General features: G+C 34.5%; 1 protein-coding gene across 1 annotated transcript in view; it reads right to left on the bottom strand.

The window, feature by feature from the left end:
- Positions 1 to 15,740: 15,740 nt before the first annotated feature.
- NAALAD2 (N-acetylated alpha-linked acidic dipeptidase 2) overlaps positions 15,741 to 21,127 on the bottom strand; it is a 51,723-nt gene continuing 46,336 nt past the window's right edge. Inside the window, exon 20 of the mRNA XM_081239509.1 lies at positions 15,741 to 18,361. Within this exon, the coding sequence (XP_081095635.1) occupies positions 18,172 to 18,361 (190 nt within the window). The 3' untranslated portion in view covers positions 15,741 to 18,171. The remainder of the gene's footprint in view (positions 18,362 to 21,127) is intronic.

Raw genomic sequence — 21,127 nt, 5'->3', positions numbered from 1 at the left:
GATTTTAATTCTTATTAAGTAAAACTTGTTGTGTTTGGTTTTCTTTAGACAGTTCAACCATCTAAGGGTGAAGAGAACCTTAAAGAGTTCTTGGAAATATTTTAAGGTGACTTTTGGTTATTGCTTTACCACCCCTTGCTTTAAAAAAAAAAAAAAATCAGTCATTGCCCAACCCGAAAATGCATGTCATACATATACCCATATTAAAAAAATTCACTTAAAAGTGGGAATTCCCTGGTGGTCCAATGGTTAGGGTTCTGTGCTTCCACTGCAAGGGGTCGGGGGGCCGGAGGGGAGGGGAGGGAAGCTTAGAAGCTTACTTATGAGGTCTGTAACATTTTTTTTTAATGGCCGGGTACTTTTAAGTTATCAGAATGTTAAAGGTTTTTGGTTTGTTTCATTGCAGATTATTTTGACCTGGCATTCATATTTGATACTTATTTTTGCCTATGTTATAATTCCATAGCCTCAATTATGGAATGCAAGCTAAGTCCAGCTTGTTTTTAAATTTTGTTAATAGGTGTTTCCTTTCATTTCTTTTGTTTGTTGGGTAGGTGGGAAGTTGTTTTTTTACCTGATTGCTTCTTTACTTCCCAAGTACAACTTAAACTCATCTGGAGTTGTTGCATGACTTGCTTATTTTATTTAAGTGTAGATAGAAACCTGCTGCTTTAAACATTTGGCATTATCTCTAAAATACTGGACTTGCAAAGGTTTTCTTGTGGTTTTTTTTTTTTGCATAGTTGTTTGATTTTAAGTTTTTATATAATTCTTAGTTGTGAAGAATTCCTTGAAAAACAGTTTTTCTAAAGAGCATGTTTTTATTAAATGCTAAATAATGCCTTTTCTTAGTTTTCCAATTTAGCAGGCCACATTTAATGTCTACTGAAGTGAAATAAAACTTGCAGCCTTAAACATTTTTATGTTGCTTAAAGATTGTGTGTCAAAATAATTTTATTTGTTAATCCTTTTTGACTAAGCAGATACAGTGTTCAAGTAATTCAGTCCTTAAATTATCTTTTTTAAGACTGCTAATAGAAGTAAGATTACTGATTAAGCCTGGGATAGGGTAGTCTCCCTGAACCTGTAGTACTTTCCCCTCCTCCAAAAATGAGACTAGCTGAGTATATTAATGTTTTTGAAAACACTATGATTCTTTTCTTCATATTGCTCATTTCAGTTTATAGTTCCATATTTATTAATTATTTATATGATTAATTTGTTAATGTTCGTATACTCTTATAGACCACATACAACCTTGACTGTGTTTGGGCCAACAATTATGTCCCCATTTTCTAGTACAGTATTTGGCATGTTGGTTGGCACATGTAAATATAAAGACGTAGCACTTGTTATGGGCCTGTCACTGTTCTAAGGAGTTTTATGAATATGATCTTAATCCTCATTGGCCTTAAACCTCATGAGGTAGGTTCTCTTGTTACAGTCAAGGAAACTGATTTACGGCACAAGTAACTTGCCCAGTGGCAAAACTAGTGAGTTGTGGAGGAGAGATTTCAAACTCAGGCACCTGGCTTTCTGTTCTGTGCTCTTAACTACTATTTTATGCTGCTTATGTCTGTCAGTTGAATTAGTGGGTTCCGTAAAACATTGGCACATAGCATGGAAAACTAGTAACACTGTGTTTAGTTACCAGGAACGAATTTACTTTCACATGTTTTGTTAGAAAGTAAATTTATAAAATAAAGTATGTAGTCCTTCTGTCTGTACGGTTTTGGTTATAATAATAGCTGGATTAAAAACGTATCATTTATGTTTTGACAACTCTTACGGTCTCTAGTTTCTCTAAACAGCTTCCAAAGAAATGTCAGAATCCTCAGTTCAAGAAAGTTTCCATTGCCATTTTGATAGTGATGTATTTTGTATATAGCTTGTAGATAGGAATTGGTATCTGTGTGTTGGATAAAATGTGTAATGAAACAGCATCAAACTTACCTTTGTTTTCCCCATTAATATGAGAGCTGGTTAAAGCAATCTTATGTCTGGAGCATAACATATGCAGAGGAAGGACAGATAAGATTGTAAACATGGGGATAAATAGCAAAGGATCATTTGAATTGTTGGCTTTCATCTTGTAGACCTGGCCATTGGTTATCAAAATACCACTTCTAGACCAGAGGTGTCAGCATCTTGAAATCTGTTAAAAATGCAAATTCTTGGTCCCCAACCTGTCAGACCTACTAAATCAGAAACTCTGGAGTGATATCCAAAAGTTTGCAGAAGAATTTCCATTTTATTCTGTTGTACGATAAGTTTCGGAAACACTAGCAGCATGGAAATCTAATTAGGCTTGCATTCTTTTTTTCTTTTTATCAACTTAATTTCTTTTAAGTTAACTTTTTGTTTCAGAACAGTTTGGGATTTAAAGAAAAGTTGTGAAGATAGTACAGAGTTCCCATATATTCCACCCCCATTTTCCCCTATTTTTAATATATTGCATTAGTATGATACATTTATTACAACTAATGAACTCATATTGATACATTATTATTAACAAAGTCCATACTTTATGCAGATTTCCTTAGTTTTTTACCTAATGTCTTTTTTCTGTTCCAGGATCCCATCCAGGACACCCCATTTCATTTAGTCATCATGTGTCTATCCTTGGTCTCGTCTTGATTTTGACAGTTTCTCAGACTCTCTTCAAAACCCTTAACAATTTTGAGAAATACTGGTCAGGTATTTTGTAGAATGTCTCCCAATTGGGATTTGTCTGGTGTTTTTCTTAGGATTAAATTTATGTGTTTTGAGAAAGAAAACCACAGGGGTAAAGTGCCATTCTCATTAGTGGTGTCAAGGGTACGTACTGTCAACATGGCTTACCATTTTGATCTCCTGGCTAAGGTAGTGTTTGTCAATTTTTTAACTGTAAAGTTACTCTTTGTCCTGTCTTCTATCGTTTAGTTCCTTCTGTGTGCAGCCCACACTTAAAAAGGGGTGGGGGAGCTATGTTCCACCTCTGAAGGGTGGGGTATCTATGTAAATTATTTAGAATTTTTGTGTTGTGTGGAAGATTTGTTTCTTCTCCTGATTTATTTATTTATGTATTTATACCAGTGTAGACTCGCTTTTATACTTTGAATTATAATCCAGTGCTACTTTGTTTCTCAGATTGTCCCAGCTTTGGTTATTGTAGCCTTTCAGTTGGCTGTGTGTCCCTTTGTCATATCCTTGGCCTATCATTGTGGGTTTACTTTTGGTTTTGTTTTGGTGTTGTTCCTTAGCACTTTCTTACCTTCTGGCACTCCAGCATGCTCCAGGCAGTCATTTCTCCAAAGATTCTAGGTTCTTTTTATTGGAAAATGGTATTAGAAACCAATATCTGGATATTAGGTGTACTCATTGCTGACTTATCTTTGTGTCTAGGTACACTCAAGCTGATAGTAAGGAAATATGTGTGTATACTAACCTGTCTATACACATATCTATAAATATTTCTGTAAGTAACTGTTTTTATCTATAGTAAGGTGAACCTGAGTTCACACTTAGATCTCCAACGCTAGTCCGTTACCACACAGATCACTGCAGCCTCCTCCCCTAGCTTATGTGTAACTTCCCACTCCTACAGTAAAAACCTGGCTTCTGTCATCCACTATCCATTTACTTGTTCAGTTTCAGTATACATATACAGCAGTATCAGAATTTTTAACCTAATCTATAGGAAACAGATTTATCAACTGGAGTAGTGCTTAGGTAGTTTTTTACCTGTAATCTTAACATTTCTAGACTCCTACAGTCCCAGAGTTAGCTGAGCACCTTTTCCCCCTCACTTCTTTGAGTTTTTTTCATATATTTGTAATAAGGCTTGTATTTTATTTTAGAAAGATCATTGTAGGGAATTACCTGGCAGTCCAGTGGTTAGGATTGCACACTTCCACTGCACAGGGCCCAATTTTGATCACTGATCAGGGAAGTAGGATCCCCAGGCCACACGGCACAGCCAAAAATAAATAAAAATAAAATAATCATTATAATGAAAGGTGCAGTTAGAAGTGTTTTAAAGAGGAAGACCCTTTAGGATGAGGGCATGAAATACACCAGAAGCAGTAGGAAGAGAAGAGGATAAATTAAGAGATTTATCTTGAACTCAAAGGAATTAGGGATTAGAGGGTGAAATCTCAAGGATGACTCGTAGATTTTGAAACAGAAGGAGCACCTAAACAAGATAGGGAATTTTGGAAGACGTGATTTTTTACAGAGGACTCTTGAGTCCAAGGAATCTATAATGCCCAGGTAAAGTAGTCCAAGCTATTGGTAAGTTCTGATGCTTACAGTGAGGCCGTGTCTGACTCTCAGAATTTGGAAGTCATAAGTAAATAGGCGGTAATGTAAATATACCATTTAGCTAACTTTGAGAATACAAAGTTGATACTGTTCTGAACTTTTGAGAGCATCTTGCTTTAATCCAAAAGCAGTGACAATTCCTGTCCTTTGTATCATGCAGGAGTACACAGGCATTGAGATAAGTAAGCCTGAAAAAGGAGTGTTGAGGCTTACATCCGGAATATGCAGAGTGTGCCACCTAAATCACCTGTAATGGGTCCCCTAGATGAAAGAAAAGTTCTTTACCAGAAGAATGCGGAAGGAAGGCTGGGTGGATGAAAAACAACATAAATTCACCACAGACCCTTGATTCTGTCAGTATGATCATTAAACAATTTTAGTGTTAGGCATAATATATTCTTATGGTGGAGGAAAATGTAAAGATTATTTGTTAGAAATAAAATCCACAAATTTTAAATGATGCATTAGGCTTATTAGAATTGATGGCTTCCTTATAATTACAATTGTTTGTAAACTTTAAAAGGCTTCCTAATTATGAAAGCTGGATTCCGATAACAGACTGATCCCAGACTGGCCTGAAACCAAGTTGGACTGTTTTCGTTACCTTAATGATTCCTTCCAGCCCCCGCTTCCCTTGCCCATAATGCTACTTAAATTATCATTAAAAGGCTGAGTTGGACACAAAGGAGGGGAACCAGTTTAAGGAAGCAGAAAGCCAATGTCAGGATGATGAAAATCAGAATTGAAAGATACTTAGGTGGAATTCTTGTCCCATTTAAGTAGATGTATAGTAATAGGGCTTTATAATTCACTTGATCAGATTAAAATACTTCATAAATTCTGTTTGATCTAGGCTTAGGAATTTAGGAAGTACTAGTTACAAGTAATTCAGAACTGTAGACATAACGATAACTAATTTTTTATTCAATAGCTTGGCGATTCAAGCGTGCTAAGCACTTTGCTAAGTGCTTTTGATAGCTTTTCATTTTATCTTCAGAATACCCCCATGATTATATATTATCCATATTTTATGGATAGAGAAACAGAGGCAAAGGAAGCTACATAGCTTGCCTCAGGTCACAATAGGTAGCAGATGGCAAAAGGATTTTTAAATGAGGGCCTTCAACTTCAAAGTCCTGTTTAAACTCTCCACCATGACACTGAAGACATCTGAGTCACCATGCAAAACCTAAAATTGGAACTGCTATTTCTTTATTAGTGTTTAGTCTTTTCTTCCTTAGTATCAAGTGAGTGAATTATCGTGAAAAGGTAATGTGCTTTTTTGCAGTAGTTAATTGAGCCATTGACTTTCTTGATAAGGACCTCTATAGGGCTGATGGGCTATTGACAAGAATTAGGGATGGCTTCTGCGGGACTGCAAAAGGCCCATGGCAATGAAGGCAGGCAGTTTGTTCTAAAGGCTTGTGCATATAAGTAACCTTGGACTTACTATCATTTGGAATCTGGAACAGTTTTCTACATCTTTGTTCTTAGATGTTGATGATTGGAAGACAATGTACATAGGCAAATAACATGTCACTGTAATGGGGTGAAAGGAGCAATGCATTAAAATTAAGTATTAGTGCATTAGGCAAACAAATTCACTCTTAACCTAGTTTTACATGATTGAAGTTTTCATTTGTGAAAAGTTAGGGAAGATGTCCCCATCAAAGTACAAGGAAAGACACTTAAACCTGAGCTCTAGAGTGTTTTAATGAATCAAGAACCACATGTAAAATTATTATGTTATAAATTATAGGACACTTCTTCCAAAGAGATATGTAGCCTGCATGGGTGATCTTTTTATATATTATTATGGTTTGCCAGGTAATCTTGATGCTAGTTGAGGTTAGGTTTCTTAATATTTTTTTCTCCCAAAGGAATTGTTCTGAGTTGGTAGGTGTGAAATTTACATATTAATGTTTTTGGTAAGAGATAAAAGTTTGTGAGCATCTTCAATTATTATAGTCATCCCTTTGCTTAATTATTTCATTTCATTCAATAAAACATTTTTAGCTACTTCGTATGTGCTGGGGATAATTACCAAATACACTGTGGCCTCTGCTTCCAAAGAAGATTCCAGCAAGGAAAGCAAAAGGTCATCAAATAAAAACTATGCTAAAGATCAACCTGTAAAGAGTTGCTGTGAGAGCATGTTTGGTAGATTTTATACATGGAATTTTGGAGGGGTAGACACTAGAGTCCTGAAAAAAATGGGTAGGAGTTAACCAAATAGGAGGGGGGAGGGAGAAAGACAAGGATGTGAAAAGAACTAGAGTTGAGAGATGACAATGGCCTCTTAAGAAAACTCTTGTTAGTCTGCTTAGCCCCAAAGCTTTCTATCTTGCCCTCGCCCCTAAGCAAACATCTTAGCCTTGGTTTTAGGTTCCTCTAGATTCCAGTACATCGTGGTAGTTCATACAGCCATCAGAAACTCTGCTGATAATTCCCGTTAAAGTGCCTTAGTCTAGGACGAATCTGACCTTTAGCCCATGCCTAGAATTGGCAAATGTCCCCAAGGAAGTAAACAGTTGTTGCTCTCAGCAGTATTTGGAGACTTTTAGTACATTTAGTTTTCATTGCTTCTACAGTTTTTTGATATCTCTAAAAATATTGTGCATTTAATACATTTTTTTTTAGTAGCTGGAACTGGAGTGATTGCCTGCCAGTACCTACTATATCATTCCTGGGAGTGTGGAAGTCCCTATTGAAAATCTGTAAATAGAGTGTAGCATGATTCCATTTAGGAAGATCATTCTGGCTGAAGTTACTATGATTGTGATCCAACAGGGGAAAGGAAGTTGGGTGATTTGAAAGGAAGTTTTTACATCATTTAAGTGAAAGATATTGTTGGCGTGAATTTAGAATAATCACACTTGGGATTGAAAGAAGTGGATGAATACAGACTTACTAAAAAGAGAGGAAACAGAGCAAATGACGCACTAAAGTTAAAAAGTAATGACAATACAAAGACTAAAATCCGTTACAGTGTGGTAATTATTTCTCACGTTACTGTTTTACCAAACTCATTTCTGTACTTCAAAAGTCAGGATTGGAGGAGAATTATTTTCTTGTATCTCATCTCCATATCTAAACTTGAAAGTTGGAAGGTCAATTGATAGTTTTGAAATTCTGAGCTAATATGAAAAATATTAAAATAGCCCATGTATGCATCTGTGAGTGTTGTTTGTATCCTTAGAAGAGAAGAACTAGTAAATTACAAAGATACAAAAAGAGGTTTGTATTTTTGAACTTTATTGCAACCCAGAACTTTGTGTACTTTTTTCTCTTCAAAGTTAAAACAGCCTTACTGTAGTTTTTATTATAAGAGGAATATATTCCAATGTAAGAAATTAAAGCAATACAGAAAAGTACAAAGATTAAAAGTCCACCACCCCAGTGTAATAAGTACTGCTGATACTTGCGTGATATCTGTACATTCAGTTTTATCAACATATTTTTTTCCAACTCAACAATAACTCATGGACAACTTACCAAAAAATGAAAAATGTTTATCAGTTTATCAGCTTTATGACTATTATACCATAAGTTAAGCAGTTTCCCATTGATGAATATTTAGTTTACTTTTTTACTATGATAAAATGTTGCAGTAAGTATCTTTGTCACAAATATTGGCATTCTTTCCAATTTTCTCTAGAATAATTTTTTAGAATTTAACGTATATGCCTATATTCCATTTCACATGCTTTTTATTAGTTTACTTTTATATTATTCAATATAAGCAACATGTTTAGATTTTTTAAATCATCAAACTATTGCATTATAATAGAAATTTACGGCTTATTTAAATTTGATTTTAAAAGTCAGCAACAGGGAATTCTCTCACGGTCCAGTGGTTAGGACTCAGTGGTTTCACTGCCATGGCCTGGGTTCAACCTTTGGTCCTGGTCGAGGGAACTAAGATCCCCCAAGCTGCGCTGCACAGCCAAAACAAAATGTCAGTAATAAAACAGGCAAAACATTTGTCTCTAGCAAAATATTTCTTTGCTATTTCACAAGTATCCTTATGAGAATCTCTTACTCAGGATATGGACCAAGGAATAGGGTATGCTTAGGGGAAAAAAAGGTTTATTTTATTTTTTTCTTTTTGGGGGGATGATTCTTTGAGCTGGGAGATGGATAAATGGGAGTTTATTGTATGTTCTCTATGTGTAAGTTTGATGCTTAATGAGACTTGAGGTGCTGTTCTGGGTGTACAGGACTCAATCTCTTCTAGAGTTTTTTTTGTTTTGGTTTTGGTTTTAATATATCTGATATGTAATCTGTAAACTTAAAGTGGAAAACGTTAATTAGATACATTTATATATTGTAATATGATTGCCATTGTGATAATTAGCACCTCTATCACCTTACATAGTTATCCTTCTTTTGGTAGTTGGAATAAGTTCTCTTAACAAGCTTGATGATTGTAACACGATACTATTGTCTGTACTCCCTGTACTGTGCATTATATCGCTAGAGATTTTTTACTACTTATTGTAAATTTGTACCCTAAACAACATTAATCTTGTCCCCCACCCCTTAGCCCTTGCTAACCACCATCTTATTCTGTTTCTGCAAGTTTGAATTTTTAAAATTCCAAATACAAGCAATATCATACAATACTTGTTTTCTATCTGACTTAATCTCACTTAGCAAAATGTGCTGAGGCCATCCATGTTTTCACAAATGGCAGGATACCCTCCTTTCTTCGTGGCTGAGTAATATTCCACTATATATGTACCATATTCTCTTTATTCAACCATTGACGGACACTAAGTTTTTTTCCACATCTTGGCTATTATAATGTGGCCATGAATATTGGGGTTCACTTTTTTTTGAGTTAGTGGTTTCATTTTCTTCTGGTAAATAACCCAGAAGTGGAATTGCTGGATCATGTGGTAGTTCTATCTTTAATTTTTTGAGGAACCTCCACACCGTTTTCGATAGTGGCTGTGCCAGTTTATGTTCCTACTGATAGTGTACCAAGGGTTCCCTTTTCTCCACATTCTCACCGGCACTTCTTACCTCTTTTCTTTCTGATGATAACCATTTTAACAGGTATGAGATGATAGCACACTGTGGTTTCAAGTTGCATTTCCCTGATGATTAGCGATATTGAGCAGCTTTTATGTACGTGTTGGCCATCTGTATGTCTTTGGAAAAATGTCTTTTATGTCTTCTGCCCATTTTTTAATCAAATTATTTGCGTTTTTGTTTCTGACTTCTCTATATTTTGGATATTAACCCCTTATTATATATGTGATTTGCAAAAAGTTTCTCCCATTCTGTAGGTTGCCTTTTCATTTTGTTGTTTCTTTTGCTGTGCAAAAGCTTTTAAATTTGATGTAGTCCCATTTGTTGATTTTTGCTTGTGTTGTTATATCCAAAGAAATCATTACTACCACCAGTGTTGAGTTTCTTCCCTATGTTTTCTTCTAAGAATTTTAAAGTATGGGTCTTATGTTTAAATTTTTAATATATTTCAAGTTAATTTTTTTGAGCGGTGTAAGATAATGGTCCATTCTCATTGCTCTGCATGTGTTCATCCAGTTTTCCCAACACAATTTGTTAAAGAGACTATTCCTTTCCCCACTGGGTGCACTTGACTCCCTTATCCAATATTACTTGACCATATAAGCAGAGGTTTAATTCTAGGCCCTCTAATGTGCTCCACTGGTCTATGTGTCTATTTTTGTGCCAGTATAATACTTTTAAAAAAAATTGAAGTATAGTTCATGTACAATATTATATGTTTCAGGAGTACGACATACTGATTCACAATTTTTAAAGGTTATATTCCATTTATAATTATAAAATATTGGCTATAGTCCCTGTGTTGTACAATGTATCATTGTAGGTTATATATTTTATACAGAGTAGTTTTTAGTTCTTAATCTCCTACACCTATTTTGCCCCTTCCCCCTCCTCACTGGTAACTACTAGTTTGTTCTGTATACCTGTGTGACTGTTTCTTTTTAGTTATGTTCACTAGTTCATTTTATTGTTATTTATTTGTTTTTAATTGAACATTCTTTAAATTCTATAGAACTTTACAGTTTTCAAAAGTTTCACACATGATTTCATATAATCCCATAAAAACCCTTTTTTAAAATCACCTACCCCTGTATTGCCCCCCCTTCCCTCTCTGCACTGGTAAACACTAGTTTATTTTCTGTATCTGTGAGTCTGTTTCTTTTTTTTTTATTCATTAAAAAGTTGTATTTTTAGTTTCCACATATATGTGATATTATACAGTATTTGTCTTTCTCTGACTTATTTCACTTAGCATAATACCCTCCAAGACCATCCATGTTATTGCAGATGGCAAAATTTTCTTTTTTATGGCTGAGTAGTATTCCATTGTGTATATGTGTGTCTGTGTGTGTGTGTACCACATCATCTTCATCCATACATCTGCTGATGGACACTTAGGTTGCTTCCATATCTTGGCAATGGTAAATAATGCTATTGAGGTGCGTGTATATTTTCAAATTATGGTTTTCTCTGGATATATGCCCAAGAGTGGTATTGCTGGATCATATGATGGTTCTGTTTTTGCTTTTTAAGGAACTCCCCCATACTTTCTCCAAAATGGTTGTACAAATTTACATTCCCTCAACAGTGTACAGGGTTCCCTTTTCTCCACATCTTCATGAACATTTGTTATTTGTATTCTTTTTGATGATAGCAATTCTGATAGGTCTGAGGTGATATCTTACTGTGGTTTTAATTTGCATTTCTCTGATGATTAATGATGTTGAGCATCTTTTCATGTGCCTGTTGACCATCTGTATATCTGCTTTGGAAAAATGTCTATTCAGGTCTTCTGCCCAGTTTTTAATCAGGTTGTTTGTTTTTTTGATGTTGAGTTTTATGAGTTGTTTATATATTTTGGATCATATCATTTGCAAATATTTTCTCTCATTCACTAGGTTGCTTTTCATTTTCTTGATGGCTTCCTTTACTGTGCAAAAGCTTTTAAGTTTAATTAGGTCCCATCTGTTTACTTTTGCTTTTATTTCCTTTGCTTTAGGAGACAGATCCAAAATAATACTGCTATGATTTATGTCAGAGAGGGTTCTGCCTATGTTTTCCTCTAGGAGTTTTATGATTTTCTGTCTTATATGTAGGCCTTTAATCCATTTTGAGTTTATCTTTGTATGTGATGTTAGTGTTCTAATTTTATTCTTTTACATGTAGCTGTCCAGTTTTCCCAGCACCACTTATTGAAGAGACTGTCTTTTCTCCATTGTATATTCTTGCTTCCTTTGTAATAGATTAATTGACCATAAGTACATGGGTTTATTTCTAGGCTTTCCATCCTGTTCCATTGATCAATGTATCTGTTTTTATGCCAGTACCATATTATTTTGATTACTGTAGCTTTGTAGTATAGTTTGAAGCCAGGGAGTGTGATTCCTCCAGCTCTGTTCTTTCTCCAGATTATTTTGGCTATTCAAGATCTTTTGTGTGTCCATAGAAACTTTAAAATTTTCTTTTCTAGTTCTGTGAAAAATGCCCATGGTACTTTGATGGGGATTACATTGAGTCTGTCAATTGCCTTCAGTATTATGGTCATTTTAACAATATGGATTCTTCCAATCCATGAACATGGTATATCTTTCCATTTGTTTGTGTCATCTTCAATTTTTTTCATCAGTGTCTTACAGTTTTCAAAGTATAGGTGTTTTGCCTCCTTAAGTAGACCTCTAGGTATTTTCTTTTTGATATGATAGTAAATGGGGTTGTTTTCTTAAATTCTTTTTCTGACCTTTTGTTGTTAGTGTATAGACATGCAACAGATTTCTGTATATTAATTTTATATCCTTCAATTTTACTGAATTCATTGATGAGCTCTAGTAGTTTTCTGGTAACATCTTTAGGATTTTCTACGTAGAGTATCAGGTCATCTGCAAACAGTGACAGTTTTACTACTTCTTTTCCAATTTGGATTCCTTTTATTTCTTTTCCTTCTCTGGCTACTGTGGGGAGGACTTCCAAAACTCTGTTGAATAAAAGTGGTGAGAGTGGGCGTCCTTGTCTTATTTCTGATCTTAGAGGAAATGCTTTCAGATTTTCATCATTAAATATGATGTTACCTGTGGGCTTGTCATATATGGCCTTTATTATGTTGAGGTTTGTTCCCTTTATGTCCATTTCTGGAGAGTTTTTATATTAAATGGATGCTTAATTTTGTAAAGCTTTTTCTGCATCTGTTGATATGGTATTTACCCTTCAGTTTGTTAATGTATATTACATAGATTGATTTGCAGATATTGAAAAATCCGTGCATCCCTGGGATAAATCCCACTTGATCATGGTGCATGATCCTTTTAATGTATTGTTGGATTTGGTTTGATTATATTTTATTGAGGATTTTTGCATCTGTGTTTATCAGTGATATTGGCCTGTAATTTTCTTTTATTGTGGTGTCTGTTTTTGTTATCAGGATGATGCTGGCCTTGTAGAATGAGTTCACAAATGTTCCTCTGTAGTTTTTAGTATAGTTTGAGAAGAATAGGTGTTAACTCTTCTCTAAATGTTTGGTAGCATTCACCTGTGAAGCCTTCTGGTTTTGACTTTTGTTTTCTGATAGTTTTTATTACTGTTCTGCTTTCATTGCTGGTAATTGGTCTGTTCATATTTTCTGTTTCTTCCTGGTTCAATCATGGGAGATCATACATTTCTAGGAATCTTGCATTTTCTTCTAGATTGTCCATTTTATGGGTGTATAGCTGTTCATTGTAATCTCTTATGATCCTTTGTATTTCCTTGGTGTCTCTTATAACTTTCATGTCTGATTTTATTGATTTGGCCCTCTCTTTTCTTTCTTGATGAGTCAGGCTAAAGGTTTATCAGTTTTACTTATCTCTTCTAAAAACCAGCTCTTAACTTCATTGATCTTTTCTATTTTTAGTTTCTATTTTACTTATTTCTGTTCTGATATTTATGATTTATTTCCTTCTACTAACTTTGGGGTTTTGTTTTTCTTTTTCTACCTCCTTTAGGTGTATGGTTATATTGTTTATTGTAATACACTTTTAGTACTATAGCTTTGTAATATAGTTTGAAATCAGGAAGTATGATACCACGAGCTTGGTTCTTTTTCCTCAGAATTGCTTTTGCTATTTGGGGTCTTTTGTGGGTCCATACAGATTTGAGGATTGTTTTCTACTCTGAAGAATGCCATTGGTGTTTTGATGGGAATTGTGTTGAATCTATAGATGGCTTTGGATAGTATGGACATTTTGACAATATTACTTATTCCGATCCATAAACACAGGCTATCTTTCCATTTATTACTTTTGTTTTCAGTTTCTTTCAGCAATAATCTTTCACTTCCTTGGTTAAACTTATTCCTAAGTATTTTATTGTTTTTGATGCTATTGTGATTGGGATAGTTTTATTTCCTTTTCAGATGTTTCATTCTTAGCGTATAGAAATGTAATTGATTTCTGTATATTGATTTTTGTCTCCTTCAATTTTACTGAAATCATTAATTGGTTCAAACAGTTTTTTTTTTTTTTTTGGTTGAGTCTTTGGGATCTTCTATATATGAAATTGTAGCATCTACAAATATCAACACTTAGTTCTTCATTCTGTATTTGGATGCCTTTTGTTTGTCTTGCTCAGGTGCTCTATATTGAGCAATTTAGTACTTCAGTACTGTATTTAATAAGAATGGTAAAAGTGGGCATCCTTGTCTTGTTCCTGATCTTAGAGGAATAGCTTTCAATTTTTATCCATTGAGTATCACGTTAACTGTAGGTTTGTTACATATGGCCTTTATTATGTTGTGGTATGTTCCTCTATACCCAGTCTGCCTAGCGTTTTTTAATCATGAAAGGATGTTGTATTTTATCACATGCTTTTTTGCATCAACTGAGATGATTATGTAATTTTTATCTTTCATTAATGTGATGATATATTACATTTATTGATTTACATGTTGAACCATCTTTGCATCAAAGGGATAAATCCCATTTGGTCATGATGTATAACCCTTTTTGTGTGTTCTTAAATTCAGTTTGCTAAGATTTTGTTGAAAAATTTGCAGCTACATTCATCAGAGATATTAGTCTATTGTTTTCTTAAAGTATCCTTATCTGGCTTCAGAATCAGGGTAATGCTGGCCTCATAAAATGACTTTGGAAGTATTTCCTCCTCAGGTTTTTGCAAGAGTTTGAGAAGGACTGTTGTTAATTCTCTTTTGAATGTTTGGTAGAATTTGCCAATGAAGCCATCTGGTCCTGAGGTTTTCTGTGTTGCGCGGTTTTTGATTACTGATTCAATCTCTTTGCTCATTAATGGTCTGTTCAGAATTTGTTTGTCCTGATTCAGTCATGGTAGTTTGTGTTTATAGAAGTTTATGCATTTCTTCTAGGTTATCTCGTTGGCATATAATTGTTCATAATAGTCTCATATGTCTTCTGTATTTCTGTAGTATTTGTATCTCTGTAGTGTCTTCTTTTTCATTTCTAATTTTGAGTCTTCTCTCTTTTTTTCTTAGTCTGGTTAAAGGTTTGTCAATTTTGTTTATCTTTTGAAGAGCCAGCTTTAATTTTGTTAATTCTGTTTTTTTCCTCCCTGGTCTCTATTCATGTATTTCCACTTTGATCCTCCTGCTTTCTTTTTCTAGTTCCCTGAGGTGTAAAAGTTAGGGGGATTTTTTTTTTTTGAGATGTTTCTATATTTCTCAATATATGAATTTATTGCTATAAACTTTCCTCTCAGAGCTGCTTTTCCTTTATTCCATAAGATTTGATAGGTTGTATTTCCATTTTCATTTGTTTTGAGATAATTTTTTAATTTCCTTTTTTTCCCTCTGACTCATTGTTCAGGAGTGTCTTGTTTACTTTCCACATATTTGTAGATTTTCCAGCTTTCCTTATTGTTGATTTCTAGTTTCATAGATTGTTATCTGAAAAGATAGTTGGTGTGATTTCGGTATTCTTATTTGTTGAGATGTGTTGTTTTCATTTCTTCTCATATCATGATTTATACTAGATAATGTTTTGTGTGTACTTGAGAAGTATGTATATTCTGCTACTTTTGGATATGTCTGTTAAGGTCATTTGTTATACAGTATAGTCAAATTCCAACATTTCTTATTGATTTGATGCCTGGATAATCAGTGGTCATTGCTGGCAGTCGGATATTGAAATCCTCTACTATTATTGCATTATTGCCTATCTCTCCCTTTTGATCTATTAGAATTTGCTTAATATATTTCAGTATGCCAATGTTGGGTGTGTATATATTTATGATTGTTGTATGTTCTGGATATATTGACCTTTTTATCATTATATAATGACCTTTTGTCTCTTATCATTTTTGGCATTAAGTCTGTTTTGTCTGGCTATACCTGCTTTCTTTTGGTTTCCAGTTGCATGGAATATCCTCATCCACTCACGTCTTCACCCTGAGCTTACGTGTATCTCTAGAGCTGAAATTATATAGTTAGGTCTTTTTAATCCATCCAGCCACTCTGTGCCTTTGATTAGTGAATTGAGTTTATTTCTATTTAGAGTGATTACTGATATGTAAGGACTTACTACTGCCATCTTATCATTTGTCTTCTGGTTGTTTTGTATCTCCTTTCTTTGCTTTTCCCTCTGTTTCTGTCTACCTTTGTAAAGTGGTGATTTTCCACGGTGATTTGCACAGTCTCCCTTTTTTTTATGTTTCATGACTTCTCTAGATTTTTGCTATGTGGTTACCAAGAGTGAACATCTTAGAGATAAAATAATCCTACGGGGAAAAGACTGAAAAAGTAGTTCAAACACATTCTGTGTGTTGAACTTGTGGTAGTACATATTCTCTAATATCCTGAGTTTATTACAGTGCATACCACATAATCATTGTTCTGTTCAAATGATCAGTTGTTGATTACTTACCAATTAACTTACCAATTAAATAACTTACCAATTAAAGTAAACAATAAGTTGAAAAGGTTACTGTTTTTCTCTAAACCCATATTTCTAACCATACATGCTATTTTAGCAATAAATATCTTCTGGAAAGCTGCTGGTAGGAAAAACATAAAAGAGATTTATAAATTTTTGTATTTTGTCCCCTTTAGAAATGATATAATAGAGTTAGATGGAACCTTAACAATCCTTACTCTTGAAGAAACTGATGCCCAAAATTATGTAGTGATTTACTCAGTTGGGACAGTAGAAAACCCAATATTGTCTCTACAAGACAATGCTTTAAGTCAAAAGTTAAAATATAGTTACTCCTCTATCCTAAAATAAAGTCTTATGTTAAGGTAATATATAGTATGGTAGAAAATTAAATTCATAGATTTGCTAAAACAAACTTTTCACATAAGTCTAATTTAATATGCTTTATACATTTATTTATACTTCATGAGTAATATCTTTTATTGCCCTTTAAAGCTTCTTATTGTAGTTAATGTGCCTGCCTATGAGGGCTCATTTTTTTGATTCTCAACTCTTTTTGGCAAAGTAATTAAACAACCAAGCTTTTTGAAGCTTTCATCTCAGATTACCCACAATTCTGAATCATTAGGCTCTGCATGAAAGTTTGCACATGCTGATATACTTCTGTTCAAGAGGAGTCAGAGTATGAAGATTTGTGGCAACTACAGTAGACCTGTGAACAACACAGGTTTCAACTGCATAGGTCCATTTATCCACAGATTTTTTTTCCACTAAATATGTACTACAGCACTACATGATCCATGGTTGGCTGAATCCATGCATGCAGAAGCAAGGATATGGAGAGGCCAACTGTCAAGTTACACATGGATTTTCAACTGCACAGAGGGTCAGCACCCCTAACCCCCATGTTGTTCAAGGGTCAACTGTTTTCACCTATCAGATATATATTATTCAGTAGAGTTGAAGTTATCAAAAGTATAGCTATTACTCACTTTTCCTTTCCATTTATACTCCATGATGGTTTCACAAGAGAAGGTGTGCTATTCCAGTCTCCTTGCCAGACATTTTTTTTCTTGTTAATCAAATTTATTTATGAGGTATCATTGTTAACACATTTTAAGTTTACTGTTAGATGAAGTTTGACAACTGTATATTCCTGTGTAACCATCATCCAGATCATGATACGGAAAACTCCCATCATCCCAGAAACTTTCCTCTTTGTAGCAGATTTCCTCCCTGCCTGCCCCTTACTTGACCCAAGCAATCACTGATCTAATTCCTAATACCATAGATTAGTTTTGCTTCTTCATATAAATTGAATCTCATACTAAGCATTCTTTTGTGTCTGGCTTCTTTCCCTCAACAATGTCTGCCAATAATATTACATGTATTGGCAGTTATTTCATTTTCATTGCTGAGTAGTATTCCATTGTGAATATACCACAATTTATCCATTCATTTATTGATGGGCATTTGCATTATTTACACATTAAGCTGCGATGAACATGCAACAGTCTTTTGGTGATCATGTTTTTGCTTTTCCTTAGTAAATACCTAGAAGTAGAATTTTAGAGCTATAATATAAGTATATATTTAACTTTATAAGAAAGTGCCAGACTGTTTTCCGAAGTGCTTGTACTATTTTACTTTCTGGCCACCAATGTCTGAAGAGTTCAAGTTCCTTGCCATATTTCATTTTACGGAATTTTCAATTACTTTATCTCTTTCTCCATATGACTAGAGGTTTTTTGGTTTGTTTTATTGGATTAGCAGTTTGATGATGAAGTTATGAATTTTCAAAGAGCCAAAAATCTCTTTGAAGATGAACAAGGTGGAAGTCTAAAGTCAAAACATGACATGAAAAGCAAGATTTTAGCATGCTCTGGCTTCATGTGTTATCAGAAAGAAAGAAGGATTTTATCCTCAGACTTTTAATGTCAGCTAGTTGGCTGAGACCTTACTATAACAACTCTTTCAGAGTCCCTGCTGCTGCTTGAATTGTAAAGGATGCAATTGAAATGTGTTTCTTTACTTCTTTCCAGGCTGAACGAGGATCTGCTTTATTTTCAATATCAAATATAGCATCAAAGATGCCAGGAAATGATTCGCCAGCATATTTGTTGTGGCTGCTTGGAGCAAAGATGATGTGCCTAGTAGAAAAAAACAAAGAGGACAGGTTGAACTGAAGTGTATACATATATTACATTTTATATGCTTTTTCTTTATTCATTCTGCTTTGTTAGACCATATCTTACTAAGTATTCTGTGTCTACTCCTGGCATTTACTTTTGTTACTCCAAAATAAAAGCATATATAATTGGTTTGAGATCCTTAGTTAATGGTATAACTTTAAGCAAAGAAAGGAGTTGATAAGACACATCTCGTGAATCATATGTTGCCAACCCATGCAGTTGGAAGTAAGTAGATTCCTTCCTGTAAGTTATGGGCATTAGTTGTCTAACTGCCTAGACATCCACAAACTGACATCCATGAAGCATGGATAATTTATGGATATGTTTAATAAGAGATTAAAAAAATAATTACCGCTGTATTTATTGCCTTTTTTAGAGATTCAACAAGAATGACAGTTGTTCCCAGTACTGTTCAGACATTAAAAAGCAATAATTAAAGAAGCTTGTATTACAAAAATATCACAAGTGGTAAGGATAATAAAGCCCATTCCACAAAGGTAAAATGGCTATATATGGGTTGCCCACAAAGACACTTTTTTGATCTAGAAGGAAAGTTTGCAGTTGATTTCCTACTTCACCTCATAAGTAGCTCAAGAGATCAAGTTACTTCTCTCCACAGTGTGTGGAACTCTGCCTTCCACAAATGTACATATTTTATTAAACACTCTTATCAGGAATTAGGCCCAACAGTCAAATCCTAGAGCTGCTTCAAGCTGTAAATCTACTGTAGGACACAATATGGAACTCTATGTAAAGTCACTATATTAATGATCAAAGAGAAATTTATAATGTAATCATTTAGATTTCCCAAAGTACATCAGAATTTATTGCTCTTGGCTTTTAAATTTTAGTATGGCCTCAAATGGATCTTTCTTATTAAAACAGGTATATGTGCTAAACTGTTTATAAACATTAGTATTCTGACATATATAAGCTGAGATTAGAGATACAGGTCATAGGTATTCCTTACTATACATGCCGTCTTCTGGAGAATTGTAAAGGGAGAGTATAGTACAATATTATTGATACAGCAATCAAGTAAACCTGATGAAATTGTAAATGGGGTGTTTTCCTAATTTCTTTCTGATCATTAGTGTGTAGAAATGCCATAGGTCCCTGTATATTGCTTATGTGTCCTACAGCTTTACTGAATTAATTTATTCTAATAGTTTTTTTGTGGAATCATTAGGATTTTCTACATATAGTACCATGTCATCTGCAATAGTGACAGTTTTACTTCTTCCTGGTTTGGTTGTCTTTGATTTACTTGTCCTAATTGCTGTGGCTAGGACTTCCAGTACTATGTTGAATAAAAGTGGTGAGAGTAGGCATACTTGTCTTGTTCCTGATCTTAAAGGAAATGTTTTGGGTTTTTCACCATTGAGCATGATGGCAGCTGTGGGTCTGTCATATATGGCCTATGTTATGTTGAGATACACTGCCTCTGTATCCAGTTTGTTGAGACTTTTTTTTTTTTAATTCACTCTGCAGCATGTGGGATCTTAGTTCCCCAACCAGGGATCGAACCCATGCCCCCTGCAGTAGGAACACGGAGTCTTAACCACTGGACCACCAGGGAAGTCCCGTTGAAACTTTTTATCATAAGTGGATGTTGAATTTTGCCAGATGTTTTTTCTCTATTGAGATGATTATATGATTTTTATTCACTTTGGTTGGGAATTTTCTTCTTTCAGCACTTTGAGTACATCATGCCACAGCCTTCTGGCCTGATAAATTTCTGCTGGAATATCTGCTAATGGTCTCAAGAGGATTCTCTTGTTCATAAGTTGTTTTTCTCTTGCTGCTTTTAAGATTCTCTCCTTATTTCTACCTTCCTTGCCATTTTAATTATAATTTGTCTTAGATGGGTATCTTTTGGTTCATCTTACTTGGAATTGTCTCAGCTTCCTGGATCTGGGTGTCTGTTTCCTTACCCATGTTGGGGAAGTTTTCAGCCTCCTTCTCTTTTCTTTTGGGACCTCTATAACATAAATGTTGTTTCACTTGATGTTGTCCCAGAGGTCCCTTAAGCTGTCATCACTTTTAAAAATCCTTTTTGCTTTTTGTTGCTCTGTTTATGTGAGTTCCACTACCTGTGTTCCAGGTCACTGATTCTTCTGCTTCTTCTAGTCTGCTAGTGAACCACTCTAGTGTATTTTTCAGTTCAGTTATTGTATTCTTTCTTTAACACCATGACTTCTATTTGGTACTTTGTTATATTTTCTACAAGTTTCTCAAAGTTTTCACTGTGTTCATCCATTCTTCTCTCACATTCAGTTGCATCTTTTATGACCACTACTTCGAACACTTTATCAGGTAGATTACTTATATTTGTTTAAATGTTTTTTTTCCTGAGGTTTTGTCTTTTTTTCTTTGTTTGTAACGTATTCCCATGTTTCCTTATTTTGCTTGACTCTCTGGAAGATGTGGCTGTTTCATCTAATGCATAGAAACCAACAGTCTTGATGGAGTAGCCTCATGTGATAAACCTTATTGTTCAACCTTTCCCTAGCTCTTGGTTGTCTCTCAAACCTCTGTGATTCTCCAAGCCACCAATTTTTAATAGCTCCCAATAGCTGAGTGTGTGCCAAGACCTGTCAGTGTACCAAAGGGGAATATCTCAGTCAGCACTTAGATTCAGGATGATTGGAAGCCAGGCCCTCAGGCAGCAGCTTTTAAAGTATGCAAATATATACCATCCTGTGGAACACAAGAGTAGGTCTG

Source organism: Mesoplodon bidens (assembly GCF_964165515.1).
Source record: "Mesoplodon bidens genome assembly, chromosome: 7".
NCBI classification, from domain to species: Eukaryota; Metazoa; Chordata; class Mammalia; order Artiodactyla; family Ziphiidae; genus Mesoplodon; species Mesoplodon bidens.
The sequence above is the reverse complement of the archived record's forward strand: the minus strand, read 5'-3'. Positions and strand labels throughout refer to the sequence as shown.